The sequence below is a fragment of the Pseudorasbora parva genome, chromosome 4 (assembly GCF_024679245.1).
Source record: "Pseudorasbora parva isolate DD20220531a chromosome 4, ASM2467924v1, whole genome shotgun sequence".
In the NCBI taxonomy this organism is placed as follows: Eukaryota; Metazoa; Chordata; class Actinopteri; order Cypriniformes; family Gobionidae; genus Pseudorasbora; species Pseudorasbora parva.
In genome coordinates, this window is record NC_090175.1 from 30,210,012 (window position 1) to 30,226,375 (window position 16,364).

At 36.7% G+C, this 16,364-nt stretch overlaps 1 protein-coding gene and 1 long non-coding RNA gene across 2 annotated transcripts in view; one reads left to right on the plus strand and one right to left on the minus strand.

The window, feature by feature from the left end:
• Positions 1–3,145: 3,145 nt before the first annotated feature.
• Positions 3,146–7,170, minus strand: lig4 (ligase IV, DNA, ATP-dependent). The gene is made up of 2 exons (XM_067442721.1): positions 6,955–7,170; positions 3,146–6,363 (listed from the first exon to the last, which is right to left on the minus strand). Exon 2 carries the CDS (start codon positions 6,349–6,351, stop codon positions 3,619–3,621), a length of 2,733 nt encoding a protein of 910 aa, XP_067298822.1. The 5' UTR covers positions 6,352–6,363; positions 6,955–7,170; the 3' UTR covers positions 3,146–3,618.
• Positions 7,171–14,449: 7,279 nt separating this feature from the next.
• The window catches only part of LOC137073236 (uncharacterized), a 37,962-nt gene continuing 36,047 nt past the window's right edge, over positions 14,450–16,364 (plus strand). Inside the window, exon 1 of the long non-coding RNA XR_010904755.1 lies at positions 14,450–14,551. This is a non-coding gene — a long non-coding RNA (uncharacterized lncRNA). The remainder of the gene's footprint in view (positions 14,552–16,364) is intronic.

Consider the following 16,364-nt stretch of genomic DNA (forward strand, 5'->3'; position numbering starts at 1 on the left):
ATCATCATCATCATCATCATCATCATCATCATCATCACCATAACTGTTTCTTTCATTAATAACTATTCTCATCTCATTTACAACCAAAAATTACTGTTTTCTCTGAAAAAGACAAATGGCTAGATAACAGGATAAAAACAACTGGCAGGACACAGAGGTGTATTAGTCATTTGGACACACATGGCATTAAGTGTCCAAATCACACCTATTAATTCAGTAGAAATTAGAATGATGGGTATTGAGTTGACTAAACAAATATTTCAACATCAATTTATTTTACATCATAGTATTTTCCTTGAAAACACTGACAATCAGCGAAGAAAATCCCATCCTAAAACAAAAAGTCTCTAGACTTTCAGGCCTCTTCATACTGTATTGTATACTAGATTTTGAAGCATTGGACATGCTGAATTTTCAAGTGGTTATAGAATAGCATTATGGACCACTGGCTCTAAACTAACATGCCACCAGAGAGAAGGCACACTCATTTGCAAGGCAAATCTACCATTTTTGAGTAAAGTATTCTGGCTCTCAATGGGGGGAATGCATTTCAGTCAAATGCATGCTGCCATTTCCCACCGCTTTATTCCCAGCAAGCCCCAGGGTAATGGATCCTCTCTTTTCTACCTAGTACATCCAATTACTCCTGCTAACTGACTAACTTCACTGCTCAAAGAGAGATTAGCCATCAGTAAGAAAGCGTGAATAGCTTTAGTCTTGAAGAACAGAATATGGACATCCTAAACAACAACAAAAACACAAATTCAAGCTTAATGAATATTACCAAAACCCTGTTTTCAATACATTTATATGGCCTGTATCTTATCAATATCCGTGACCAACTCCTTTCATTGCAGTCAAAGCTACAGCAGGCTGTTATAAACATGATAATTTCCTGACCTTCTCTGACCTTTTCCATACAGGAAGTTTGTACACATCTTCCATACAGGAAGAACACATCTTCGGTCAAATTAATATTGCCCTCCAATGTCCTTGCTTTACTTGCCCAAGCCCTGTTCTTGCAATAGTGTGCATCAGTCTCCCTAAATCATCACAGCAGGGGGATTTCACACTCTAAGCCCATGATATATGGGTGAAAGAATAAACACACACACACCAAAAAAAAAAAAATTAAAAATAGCATTTGAACTTTGGCAACCACAAAGTTCTTTTTCTAAGTGCTTTTTTATCAGAGTTTGTACCTTTTTAATTATTGAGCTAACCTCCCTCCATTTAAATAATAACCATGCCATTAAATCACTGCTGCCCAGATTCACAGAATTAAGATAATCCTAGACTAAAATCCATGTTTGAACTGTCTTAACTGAAACTAACTTGCACTGACATATCTTATAAAACGTCAGTGCCGTTGTTTTGTCTCAAGACCCCAGTAATGTTTTGTTTTTGTTTTTTTCTAAGGAACTTCACAAGTTCACAATTACATATAATTAAATAGAGTAAAGTTTATGTGTATTTGGCATGCTGTCTGAGGGAAGGGCTCCGAGCTCGGAATTTGGCAAAAACCCATAATACTCCCCCATCCCAGGTTGGGATAGGAATTGATAGAAGTGAGGAGACGGGGTGGTGGAGGTATGCTAGAAAACAGTCATGGAACAGAGGTAAGTCTGCTGTTTCTTTTATCTCGTTAATTGAGTTGATTGCTCCTCTTGTGTAAATTACGTTAATTGTCTGAATCTGCTCCTTCCCGAACTTTGTTAATAAAACACTGTGTTTATAAAATCTACCAATTTTCCTTTTTTAACTAAGGCCTACTGCTTAATCTGAGCCTTGTCTGTGAAACCAGGCATGGGAGGCTTTCATTAAAAAAAATCTAAATCTAAAAATGAAATCCAATTTTCAAGTGTATCACAGGACTTAAAAATACAGTAAATCTTAAAATGAGAACCGTCTACTCACCCTTGAAACTTTTTTTTTCTTTTTTCTTGGATCACAGGAGTCATACCACAAAATATCAAGATGCAGAATTATTTCATATTTCTCAGTCATTATTTTTGAGCTTGGTGAGAACCAGTCAATACTTGCAAAAAACTATGTTACTATGTAACTTTAATGTTCTACTAGATGACAATTTTCCTTTTTTAAATTAACCATCCTATCAATGATGTTACTGATGTTTATGACTATAATATAAACCAGGAATTCCCAACCAGGGCTACAAAGTACTTTGCTTTGTTATAACCGTACATGTGTGTAATGATTTCTGAATGTGTAAATTGTGTCCATTTGTTTCGATTAATGTAAAAAAATGCAATATCAATCCAATATGACAAGTGATTCTTGCATAAACTACAAGACAAAAAGCATCACTAAGAGAGACAGTAAAGGCCTGTTCACAACAAGGCTGATAACTATATTAGCGTCCACACCAGAAGACTATACTGTACTGTTTATTTTATGCACACCCTGCAGTTATGCCGTCTGCTGCTATAAATCCTGAGCTTTTTAAAGCAGGATAAATTCTGATTGGCTGTCAATGTATTTATTGTTCATGAGCTGTTAAAAAAAATGGACTCTGTTATTCTTTTATATTTAGAAAGAGTTTTGTTATGTAATCCCCCTTGGTGTGAACAGGCCTTGAGACTATACATACAACACAATGTCACAAAATTTGTACAGGTCTGTGGAACAGTTTCCTCCTTAAAACACAATATTGTCTTGGGACTATTTTTGAAATTAGAAAGGCTCTGCAACACAAACTTCCGCATCAAAGCACCCTCCATAGTAAATGTGGACGAAATTACGCTTTCATTTTAAATGTTTCTTTGTCACTCCCACTTCTTTACAAACACACACTAATAACAGTTTTTTATCCATATTATACAAATGCAAATCTATCTTTGCAATACCTAGACACACAGTCGACTCTGTATGTGTGTAAAACCTCTATCATTCTATTAGCACTCTGAAAATTAGATCTCTGAATGCAGTACAGTAACTCACATTCCAAACAATTAGAAAGCTACAGCTCTCGCGTGATAAATTCGGTGTGCTTGACAAGCTGTTCAAATGGAACTTCAAGCTTGTCAGAAGCTCAATTTGTCTGACTGTAACATGTCAAGTTAATGTACAAGAAAAACACTTTTGACAGCTTCAATTAAAATTCTGAATGCTTCTTTGAGAATTAAATTTAATTACTTCATTTTGCATAAAATTTCCATCTTAAGCAACAGTAACACTGTAATATAAAGGGCAAATGTAAATGCCAACATTCCAAAGCAAGTTATCACCACCCCAATTAGTACACTAAAATCTATGACATACTTTGCCCTTGTTATTTAAAATAAAACGTAATAATAACGTAATATATCTCCAAAAAGGTTTATTGCTATGTTTTCACCTGTAAACATTTTCTTTAACACTAGTCTTACATAGTGATTTAAACCAGAGACATATGACAAATTTTAAAAGACACCAATATACGAAATTTTTCAGCAGCAAAATTACACTTTCTCATAATTCAAATTGTGATGATTTCAGTCCCATCATTGGTTTATTTTATTTTTTTATGGTAACCTTTAATGCAACAGTAATGGTTATGACACCTAGTATTAAAAATGCTGAAAACTTTCAGTGTTTTAACATGTTGTGCCTTCATCGTTATATTAGGTACCCGATCTCATCCTCTACATGGCCTGCTTTGATGGAATCGGTCACCCAAGATTCCCGAACAATTTTGAACTTCTTAGTAAAAAGACGCCTCAGTGTCTTTAAGTCCAGAGCCCTTCTCTCACCTTCTACTATGACATGCGAGATTCCTTCCTTCAGTTTTTCCACAACTGTACCACCATGGAATCGGAATTCTAAGACACGTGTGTCCAAACATGTACCGCGGATAATGGATGTTGGATCTTCTAAGTCAGCACACCGGTCAAAGTATGCACTGTAAGGCCTAAAAATGCTAGTGGGCAAGTCATCCCATGCATTCTCTGCTTCTATCTGAGCCACTGAAGGACATTTAGCTTTTGTGGGGCCAATCCTTTCAAAGATTTCCATCAGCTGCTGTTCATCCGTGTCAACGTAATAACTGTCTCCATACTGATCATACTCTTTAGCGAAGTGGTCCCTTGTGGAGGGTGACATATGGATCATGTGACGTGGTTGCCATGGTATAACCTGCTTATTTTCCAGACACTCCAGAAGCCAAGCAGCCCACACCACATCATGCTGGTCTGAAGAGATGAGGTTCTTCACTCTCATGTTCTGCACAGCTGCAATCACACAGTACGTGTCTTTTCCAGGGTTCTGCACAACAATGCCTCCGCAACGGGCCACACCTTTCTCAAGCTCTGCCTTGGGATGTTCGTCATTGCCATTTATCACACAAAACTCAACATCTTCAAACATATCCGTCTCTTTGGCAACTGCTGATAAATCCTGAGATTTAAAGTGGCTAATGACTCCGATTGTCTTCTTAGGCTTGGCTACGAATTTGCGCTTCTTTTTTTCAGGTTGGTCCTCTTGGATGTGCAGATGTTTGGATGCCAGCTTTCCAGAAGCTCTAGAGCGGAACTGGCTCAGTTCGGTCAAGGTCATGCACTGATGCCACTCTTTGTCTTCTCTGATTCTTTCGATTCTGGGGAAACGCAATGTGCAGTTGGTTTTATACATTTCACTAGAAACGATCTCTGCTGCTTTGACTTGTAAGATCACTGAGTTGCGTGGTTCTATATAAACCTCTGGTTTTTCTGTTCCACACAAGATGGCCGCTGGGGGATTATTTTTGTTGTAAACTTTCCAATGTTTGGCTAACTTCAGACCAAGATCGTACAGTTCTTTCAAAGTGTAGCCTGATCCAATGCGGCAGAGTGTGTGGAACACCGTGGGCTTCTCCCCAGGACTTGGCACCTCTGCTACCGCACACAGAAAATGAGAGAGCATCCCGCTTCTCCTGCCTTTACCCCAGTAGCCACCCACTATCAGCAGATCGAGTTCATCCATCAGACCGTCCACATATTCGGGCTTAATTTTCAACCATCCTTCACCGCGTTTATCCGGTTTGTAGATTGACATTGGATCCTTAACCATAATCCCCTCTTCTAGATTGTCAATGGCTTCATTGAGGAAATTCACTACTTCTTGCATGGTTTTGCCTTCAGATTTAGTGACCTGCTGGATGCGGCCTTTTATGGGGGTGAAGATGGTCTCAAGAGTTTCATAGCGCTTCTTGAGAGGTTCATTTCCAAACTTCTGATTGTTCACTAACAAGACATCAAATACACAGAAGCAGGTTTGCAAATCAGAGTCATCCATCAGCTTTTTAATATCAAACTTACTGCCCTTCTGCATGAAAATCTCAGTTTTAGGGTTATAAGCCATCATCTCTCCATCCAGTATGCAGTTCACCACATGAGGTTTGAAGACATTGTGAATGTATGGTGTGAGGGAGCCCTCTAGTGGAGAGGCTCCAAACTGTTGTGTGTACTCAAAAGAGTTCCTTGTAAAGTATTTGTAAACATCTCCAGCTTTGTGCAACTGAATGCGTTCACCATCCAGCTTTGTTTCAATATAGAATGGACGGTTGCCCATTTGCTTCTCTATCTGTCTTATGTTGGCAACAGCTGCCAGCATTGGTTTAAATGCAGAAAACATTTCAATGGAGACCTCACTGAGGGACACAGATGGATCATGAAGTTTTAGGCACACTTTATTCAGATCTGTGGTTACATTGTAGAGTTCAGATGCATCTGGATGGAAAACATGAAGAATTGTCTCCTTGCTGATGCCAAGTTTCATGTCCTTTAGAATCATTCGAATGAGCCACTTCTGTTCCAAAGCTGAGCTCTGCGTTATCAGATGCAAAAGGCTTTTCTTCACTTGATCCTTCTGTTTGCTGGCATTGTTGATAGCCACAGAATCCAAGAAGTCATTGACTTCTTTAATGCTTAAATTCCCCTGACTTGTACACCTTTTTTTCAGGACAAAGTAGGCTGTAAGGGCAAAGTCACCTGCTTCTCCTTGAGATGTGGTTGGAGCTCTGTAATTTAGAAGTTTGTTTGCCTCAGGTCCATTTTTAGGTAGGCCTAAAACCTCAATATACAGTTTGGCAAGCATGTTCTCTTTTATACCATAAGCCATTCGCTCTCGCTCAAATGAAGGCACAATAAGACGCATTGCTGCATAAAATGAATCTTTGGTGTCAGAATTGTCCTTGTGAAGCGCTGTGTGAAAATTCCTCCATGAATCTATAAACTCCTTTAGGATTTTGCTTTTGTCTGGTCGGAGTTTGGTCTTTTGAATCTTCTCCAGAACTGTGCAGAGGTGTATGAACGGAACTTGTGCAGCAACAGAGCTCTGTGGTGTGGCATCACTTTTTGATGCACCTTCCATCATTGCAGAGGACACCTTTAAGGAAAAAAAAAGAAAAAAAAGAAGCAATATCAGAGTTTATCCAAGGAGGTTTTATTCATGTGGTTTTTACTAGGACTAGTAAAAAATGATTTGATATAATCATATGTAATATTAATATGTTCATTTTCCTTGAGGAACATTAATGTAACCTTCCAACCTAAGAACATGAACAAAACATTACATTGATTCAATACTAAACATAAAACAAATTAATTTATACAGAATCTCAAAATGCAACAATTTGCCAATTGCAGAGGCAGTCAATAGCAGTTATACACCCACCACTACTGATATAATTGAATTTCTTAAAATGTATAGTGTTTCATTGCAATATATATTTTCACTTTCAAAACAGTGGTTTTTTGTTTTTTGGTTGTTTAAAAAAATTAATGTTATTTACAATATGATATTTTATACTTAGTGAGAATTTCATCATGACGACTGTTCTTTCCTAATAGAATTATAAAATTATAGATTATTAAAGGATTTCTGCGACAGTTTGTAAAGCACACAGTTTTGGCAAACAAGCATAATATTTACATAGTAGACAACATAATATACAAAAAAAATATATATATATTTAACCTGTGTGCGAAGACTTCTGAAACGGGAGTCAGCCCAAGTCAACTAAACGTGTTATTTACAGGACGTTTAAACCGTGTCCGATACATCAGTTTATTTGATAAACGATTCCGGTTTTATAAATATAATGCGACGTAAAAAAATAATGCGATTTAATTAGCTATTTGTTCATGCAATGTTTTTTTATGAATGCAGCTAATCTAATACATTCCAACTACGGCGACTGACGGAAGTGTTTTGATGTAACACGAGGAAGTTACTTTCTCTGATCTGATGGACACTCACTCCTTTAGGACTTTATCGCCACCTAGTGATCAAACTAAACAAGCGAGGCTATATTATATTATATTATATTATATTATATTATATTATATTATATTATATTATATTATATTATATTATATTATATTATATTATATTATATTATATTATATTATATTATATTATATTATATTATATTATATTATATTATATTATTAAGAAGTTTGTACAGCAGTGAGCTGGGCTCAATGCTAGTGTAAGATGGTTGGGTAACCTGAGTTTCAACATCCAGTGTATGATACTGGATTACCTTCAGCAGTCACCTTGCCTGATGGCCATCTCGCTTCTGCCCTGTTACAGCTGTCACACTGGGTTTAAAGCCATTTAGACGTGCACATCTGTGCATCAAAGTCAAGAGGGAAGGGGAGTATTTTTTTGTCGGGTGTGGTGTGTTGCAGAATGTCAGTAATAATGTCTCTGAAGAGTAAATGACCCCCAGGAGGTCCTCAGTGTTTGTTTCAATGTCTAAACAAACTTTTCAGCCCGCCCATTGGTCACTGGGTAATGTGGAGCTGAGCCGATGTGTTTCACATGTTGTTGATGTCATTTGAATGCATCAACCATAAACCAGGTACATATGCCCCAGCCACATGGTGCAGCCAAATGTACATTTATATTCTCACATGGTTTGCTTGGCCAATTCCATGACTGATGTGTTTTCAACTGCAGTTAAATGTCAGCATTGAGATGTACATGCTGATGCTGTGGCTGAACCAATATACATACATAATATGCCCTCAGAATGCAGATGTCAAAACAAACATGAGCACAAAACAATATATAGTCCCAAAAATGTAGATCACCAAGCCACACTGTTGCTGCTCTATAAGAGCCATGAGAAATGCATGTTTACCAGCTGTATGCCTTGTCTTCAGAGCTTTCCATCGTCTTCATCTGCTCTGTGTCGACTCTGTTACAACTATTTGTTGATATATCTAGCTAGACAATGTATCTGTAGTGTCTAGCATATGTCTTGCGGTACTGCAATGGGAGAGTACATTTAGATTTTATGTGTTTTTCAATAAAGGAATGGAGATGTTAGTGTTTAATGTTCAGTTGTGTTGGACCTTGAGACATTATTTGTTTTTGAATTTTGTGGTTACTATTATGCTGAAGAGTGAGCTATGGGCAACTATGGTTGTTATGATAATTCACCCACTTACACTCTAAAAAATGCTGGGTTAAAAACAACCCAAGTTGGGTTGAAAATGGACATTTGAACCCATTGATCTGGGTTTAAAATCCATTGTCCATTTTCAAACCAACTTGGGTTGTTTTTAACCCAGCATTTTTAGAATGTAATAATGTTTAAACTTATGTCAGTTTTGAAACCATTTGTCTTATCGTTGCTCATAGCTCATCAAAAAACAAAACAAAACAAAAAAACACTCTAAATATAAACGGTGCTAAATAGCACTAAAAGTGGTTAATTGGCCTGTAATCTGGTAGGTATCTTTAAAGGGACTATACAGAACCTTTGTCAAATGTTGCTATGTAGAATCATAAGACGTACATTCATTGAAAAGACATCTTATCTTTCTCTCATCTTCCAATTGTATTCCTCTTTTAAAATAATTTCTTGTTGAATCTCTCCACCACCCCATACATTCTCCTCCTTAGATTTTAGATCTGTTAAGTTGCAGTTGAGCTTTATTATCATTCCGCTACATGTGGTGACATACAGTGGAACGAAATGCCGTGCCTCATTGGACCACGGTGCTAAATACGGACAGTATAAACCTATACACAACTAATCTCCTAAAAGTGTCGAACTATAAATATACTTTACAAAAATATTTACCTATACATGAAAACTATACAAATATTTTCACCTGAACACTGTACATGTGCAAAATGAAAATTATAAGGCAATTTACAATTTACAAAAAGTTACTCCACTCTCATATGTTTGCTATGAATGGGAATTTACTACATTGACAAAAGCTGTTTTGAATCACTTTTATTCTTTTCTGAGGTCAAAAAATCTTTTGTGGGGCCAATGGAATATTTCCTTATAGGGGGCCTTGTGGGCAATTACCACCACCCCAAAGTGTGTGTTTAATGAACCTAATAAAATTAAGGAAATAATTAGTTCAGCTTTGTGTAGTAAGAATGAAACAAGAAGCTTGTGTGTGGTGAGTGTTCTGGCGCAATATGGCTGCCGTCGCTCATCCAGGTGGATGCTGCACATTGGTGGTGGTTGAGGAGATACCCCCTTCTATGTAAAGCACTTTGAGTGCCTAGAAAAGTGCTATATAAATGTAAAAAATTATTATTATTATTATTATTATTATTATTATTATTATTAGTATTATTATTATTAGTAGTATTATTATTATTATTATTATTATTATTATTATTAATTTTATTATGATTATTATTATTAATAAGAATAAATAGATTTATAGATTTAAATTCCTGTGCAACAGTAACCAAAAATTGCACATGCTAATTTGCTAAATACATATGTATAACACAGGAACTTAAAATGATTAAAATGGCTCAACAAAAAATATTTATTTAAATTGAAAGAGGGATTCTGAAATCCACTGCTCCTTCAATATACCGGTACTGTTTAGCACTGTTTATATTTAGAGTGTATTTTTGATGAGCTATGAGCAAATAAGATGATTCAGAACTGACACTGCTGCTTCAGTCGTGGTCAAAATTGTTGGTACCCCTGGTAAATATGATCAAATATGGCTGTAAAAAGATACTCTGCATTGTTTATCCTTTTGATCTTTTATTTAAAAAAAATCACAAAAATCCAACCTTTCATTTAAGTAAAATAATTGAAAATGGGGGGTAAATCACATTATAAAATAAATGCTTTTCTCTAAAACACATTGGCACAATTGTTGGTACCCCTAGAATTTTAAATGAGTAAAATATCTCTGAATTATATTTACATTAATTTACATTTTTTAGCACACCAAGGTGACGTCCAGCTAGGATGTCTTGTTTCACAGGAGTATAAATATAAGGAGGCATAAGAGCCAAATTCCCTTAATCATTTATCCCATTGAGTGAAAGCAAAAAATATAGTTCTGATGTGCAGCAAAAGATTGTATAGCTTCACAAAATAGAAAGAGCCTATAGGAAAATAGCTAAAGCATTGAAAATCCCCATGTCCACCATCAGGGCAATAATTAAGAAGCTCCATTTAACTAAAGGTGTTACAAATCTGCCTGAAAGAGGACGTGTATCTATATTGTCCTAATTCAAACAACTCCTACATCACCACATGTTGTTTGGGAGGGATTCAAGAAAAATCCTCCTCGCTCATCCAGAAACAAACTCCAGCATATTCAGTTGTCAGACACGACTGGAAAGTCAAAAGGGACCTGGTTCTGTGATGATACTATAAAATAGCTTTTTGGCAGCAAATCTACCAGATAGTTTTGGTGCAAACAGGGATAAAAAGTACCCCATGCCCACGGCTAAAAAATACCACTGGATCTTTAATGTTGTGGACCCCTTTTTTTGCTGGAGGTCATGTACATCTTGTTCAGATAAATTGTATCATGGATTTTAGCACATACCAAAAGATAAAAAATTAAAACCTGATGGATTCTGCTAGAAATCTTATAATGGGCCGTGGTTGGATCTCCCATCAGGACAATGATCCAAAACAAACATCAAAATCAACACACAAATGTGGCACTAAGCACAAAATGAAGCTTCTCCCATGACCATCCCAGTTTCCTGACCTGAACCCTATAGAAGATGTGTGGCTGAACTGAAGAGAAGAAGCACCAGCATGGATCTGTGAATCTGAAGGATCTGGAGAGGTTCAGTAAGGAATGGTCTCTGATCTCTTGTCAGGTGTTCTCCAAACTCATCAGGCATTATAGAAGAAGAGTCAGAGCTGTTATCTTGGGAAAATGAGGTTGCAAAAAGTATTTAATAAAAGGGTACCAACAATTGTGGCCAACGTGTTTTGGATAATTAGATAGATAATTAAATTCGTGAAACCAAACCTTATTTGCTCATAGCTCATCAAAAATACACTCTAAATATAAACGGTGCTAAAAAGCACTAAAAGTGGTTAACCAGGACGACTGTTTGCAATCAAGGGAAAGAAAAATGCAGCCAAGTACAGGGATATCCTGGACGAAAACCTTCTCCAGAGGGCTCAAGACCTCAGACTGGGCTGGACTGGGTCACCTTCCAACAAGACAATGACCCTAAGCACACAGATAAAATAATGAAGGAGTGGCTTCACAACAACCCTGTAACTTGAATGGCCCAGCCAGAGCCCTGAACTATGCCTTTAAGAGAACCACTGATTGTTTCTTGTTTTCTAAAGAGTGTTTTTTTTTTTTTTTTTTTTTTGTCTTTATGGGGTGACTGAGGGTTTGGCCTAGAGATGTGTGATGTTTCACTAAACACTTGATGATAACAAGGTGTTGTGTGTTTAAATTTTGGAGATATCACACACCCCTAACATGCCAGGAGTGCAAAAGTAGTGTTTGCTCACTTACCCTGGCTTCCAGATTTGAAATATGGATTTTTCCTTTTACTGAAACACTAAAGAATCAAGATGAGCATTACCTGTACTATTGTCTGTACCTCTCACTGAGAGAAAGCACATGTTATCAGTATGTTTTGGGTTAGAACTGGAGCTTAATCAGCTCCAACCTTGGAGAGACTGTGTATGTGCGCAGTATTATATGTTACAGATCAGTGTTGAGGTGGTGTACAATGGACATCCTAAGAGATGGGTGGACTTGTTGTTCTGGGCAAGCTGGCGCCTGCTCCAGACCTGGAAGGTCATTACGGGCCTAATTCTGGGATGAAAGCATCAACAAGTGACATCAGATTAACTGACAATGTGTGGAAATTTACCATGAACATTTTCTCTGAGCCAAATAGAACCATCCACCTTGCAGTAATGACGTAGATAGACCTTAAAAACAGAATAACTGTTGGGACAATTGTATGCATGATAGGCAGGGCGATGAGATGGGGACAGAGGGAGCGCGGCCTACAAACTCCTTGTGAGACTTGAAGCTGGCTTCTGCTGTTGAATCTGCAAACTATTCTTCAGTATTTTTGTCTTTAATTAATTGCACTTATGACTCTTGATCTTCATTTTTCACTACTAGTCTTGGCTCATAAACTGTTAACCCATAACAAAATGAATTTGTTCTTTCTTTTTGCACTAACCTGAACTAAATGTGTAACTTAAAATTATCCCAATGAAAAGTATGGTTTGGTGGTATAGCATATTTGGGCTATTAACTAGTAACTTACAAGATGTACCTGTCTGAAATGACAAAGCCTTGTGGTTTATTTTAACTAAAGTGTGGTTGTGTGGCAGGTTTTTTGTTTTGTTTTGTTTTGGTATTTTGGAATATATTCCAGATACGTATAATAAATAACAGCGCTGTCACTAAAGCAGGGGAGACTGTGACCAGGTGGCCCACATTTTTAAAGGGACTGTATGTAAGAAATGTATTTCAGGCTCAGACTAAATCTAAAATATGTTAAACTGTGTTCCGAGGATGGACAGTGGTCTTACAGGTGTGGAACGACATTGGGGTGATTCATTAATGAAAGACATTTCATTTTTGGGTGAATAACCCTTTAAACATAATGTCAATTATTGTCAAGACAAGAAAAAACTTAAAATTATATGATATCATTTTAGACACATAAAGATAAATAGAGTTTTACTAAGATAGATAGATAGATAGATAGATAGATAGATAGATAGATAGATAGATAGATAGATAGATAGATAGATAGATAGATAGATAGATAGATAGATAGATAGATAGATAGATAGATAGATAGATAGATAGATAGATGACAGACAGACAGACAGACAGACAGACAGACAGACAGACAGAAAGATAGATAGATAGATAGATAGATAGATAGATAGATAGATAGATAGATAGACAGACAGACAGACAGACAGACAGACAGACAGACAGACAGACAGACAGACAGACAGACAGACAGACAGACAGACAGACAGACAGACAGACAGATAGATAGATAGATAGATAGATAGATAGATAGATAGATAGATAGATAGATAGATAGATAGATAGATAGATAGATAGATAGATAGATAGATAGATAGATAGATAGATAGATAGATAGATAGATAGATAGACAGATAGAGTTTAAAACAAATAGAGAGAGCATTGTTCATGCCCTTGACTATTCAAGCACTGTTTATGCTTTCATGAATCCTGCTTTGCTCAGGAAATCCTGTGCCCTTACAATAACAAAATAATGACATGTGCGAAAATAAACGCATGACCTCAAACACTGGAATATGGGATGAGGTAGGCAGAATGCACATATGTCAATAGGCCAGCAATGAAATTTTACATTTGCAATTGATTTATTCCCCACTAGAGGGGAGTACTTTCACTAAAAACACAGAGATGAATCTGCACTTCTGGAACTGTGTCATAGCCACCCTGGCTTGTTTACATCAGTCCCGCAGCAATATAAAAATCCATTGAAGGGACAGTGCCTCCCCCGTCAACCCTCCCAATTTCCCAGTCTCTTTTATTCCATCCCTGAGAACGACAACATCTGTACTACAAATGGCTAGAATACATGTCACATAAAACACAATTACATGCATGACAATAAGCCACATCATGAATTTAGAAACAGTTCATTACATAACACTCCACATGTGGGATTGTGCAGATATGTACGTGTGTGTGTGCTAAAGGTAACCGAGCTAGAGAGAGTGTGCTGAGCTGGAAAATGGTAAACAAGTGACGTCAGCATTTGTGGTGAGGAGTCAGTTTTCAAGTCGAACAGTGTGTGTGTGTGTGTGTGTGTGTGTGTGTGTGTGTGTGTGTGTGTGTGTGTGTGTGTGTGTGTGTGTGTGTGTGTGTGTGTGTGTGTCTGTGTGTGTGTGTGTGTGTGTGTGTGTGTGTGTGTGTGTGTGTGTGTGTGTGTGGGGGTACGGTTTAGAGGAGGTTTAGTGCATGGACAATGCTCTGTTGTCAGGGATACTTCAGGTCAGCTGATGTGACAAAATGTCTCTCTCTCTCTCTCTCTCTCTCTCTCTCTCTCTCTCTCTCTCTCTCTCTCTCTCTCTCTCACACACACACACACACACACACACACACACACACATGTATTTCCAGCTGTTGCCTTTGAGGCTATTGCTGTTTTAATCTTCATGGGATTACTCAATGAACTGCACATCAAATGACTTTTACTGAACCACAGCCTTACACTTCACAGAAGTCATAGTCAGTTGTTAGAGGCCAGGGGTGGCATCACCATGACCATGCAAGTAAGAGGCTATTTAGAAATTGCTATTCTGAAGTCTCTAACCTGCAATAAGTGAGCAAAAGTTTACTTTACATACTAATTTTAAGTTATTTTCTTGATATATGTTTTTTTTTTTTTTGTCTCTCTCCCTCCCACTGATGCTGTTGTGGAATTCTTTTCTATTTGTCTAAAGGTATCCTTTATAATATAATGTTGTAGGCCCATGTAACCTAACTTTAGTTATCTCTTTTTCTTCAACTATGACCAGACAAAATTATAAAACTGGGAAATTAACGTTTGTGGGTCAGTAAAGGGACTGGTTACTCAAAAATATAACACATTCTGTCATACCCAACCTCATGTCATATTAAACCTGTTATCAATTGTTTCATCTTGTTAAAGAATGCAAAATAATATATTTAGAAAAATGTCTAATTACAGTGAAACATTAGACATTATGTTACATACAGTACAAGCATTCAGTGACATTTACTGGTATTAATTGTATATACAAAAGCTGTTGAAACTGTCTTCAAAACATTGTCTGTGTTCCAGGGAAGATGTATCCCTTTAAAGGCTGGGCATTGCTGTACCTATTACACAGCGATTTATACAGTGACCTCTTTCTGCCTCTAAACTGAGACTGAAATGTGTTCCATGTAAACAGAGTATCATTGCACAGCCAGAGGGTTTATACAGAGCACCACACATGCACACACATACTTCTATGTGTTAGCCTTATTCCAACATCTGCTAAATTGCTTTAACTTCTTCCCCAAATATCCTTCACCTGCTCTCAAGAATGCTTCTGGCAAGTTAGCTAGGTGTTTTTTCGTGGGATTTTTTTTTCTTTTTCATGTTTTATTTTGATCCTCTGCTATATACTTAGAAAAAAGATACACTGTAAAAAATTATTTAGAAAAAAAGTTACCTGGTTGCCTTAAAATTTTAAGTTCATTGAAATTAAAATTTTGAGTTAATACGATGAACATTTTTTGAGATTCGACAACCTTTATTAAAAGATTATTAAAAGATTTTGTAAGCATATTGGGAAATTATGTGTGTGTTATTTCTGCTGACGCAGTGAAGCATGCCAAGTTGTGCTATTTTCATGATTTATCACATTTTGTATGTGGTTCAGATGCAAAAATATTTTGAGTTTCTATTTATTAAACTAATTTCCTTCATTGTATCAACTCAAATTTTTAATTTCAATAAACTCAAAATTTTAAGGCAACCAGGTTACTTACTTTTTTAAGTTAAACCAACAAAACCACCACAATTTTTTTACAGTGTACAGTTCTGTCACTTGGGCGGGACACTAAGGTACAAAAATGAAAAGGTACATCCTTGTACCTTACTTACCCCTAAATGGTACATATTAGTACCTTAAAAGGTACATAGTAGTACCTTGTTTTCTTCAGTATATATATACAGGTCCTTCTAAAAAAATAGCATATTGTGATAAAGTTCATTATTTTCCATAATGTAATGATAAAAGTTAAACTTTCATATATTTTAGATTCATTGCACTCCAACTGAAATATTTTAGGTCTTTTATTGTTTTAATACTGATGATTTTGGCATACAGCTTATGAAAACCCAAAATTCTCAAAAAATTAGCATATCATGAAAAAATGAGCTATTAACCTAATCATCCGAATCAACTAATTAACTCTAAACACCTGCAAAAGATTCCTGAGGCTTTTAAAAACTCCCAGCCTGGTTCATTACTCAAAACCGCGATCATGGGTAAGACTGCCGACCTGACTGCTGTCCAGAAGGCCATCATTGACACCCTCAAGCGAGAGGGAAAGACACAGAAAGACATTTCT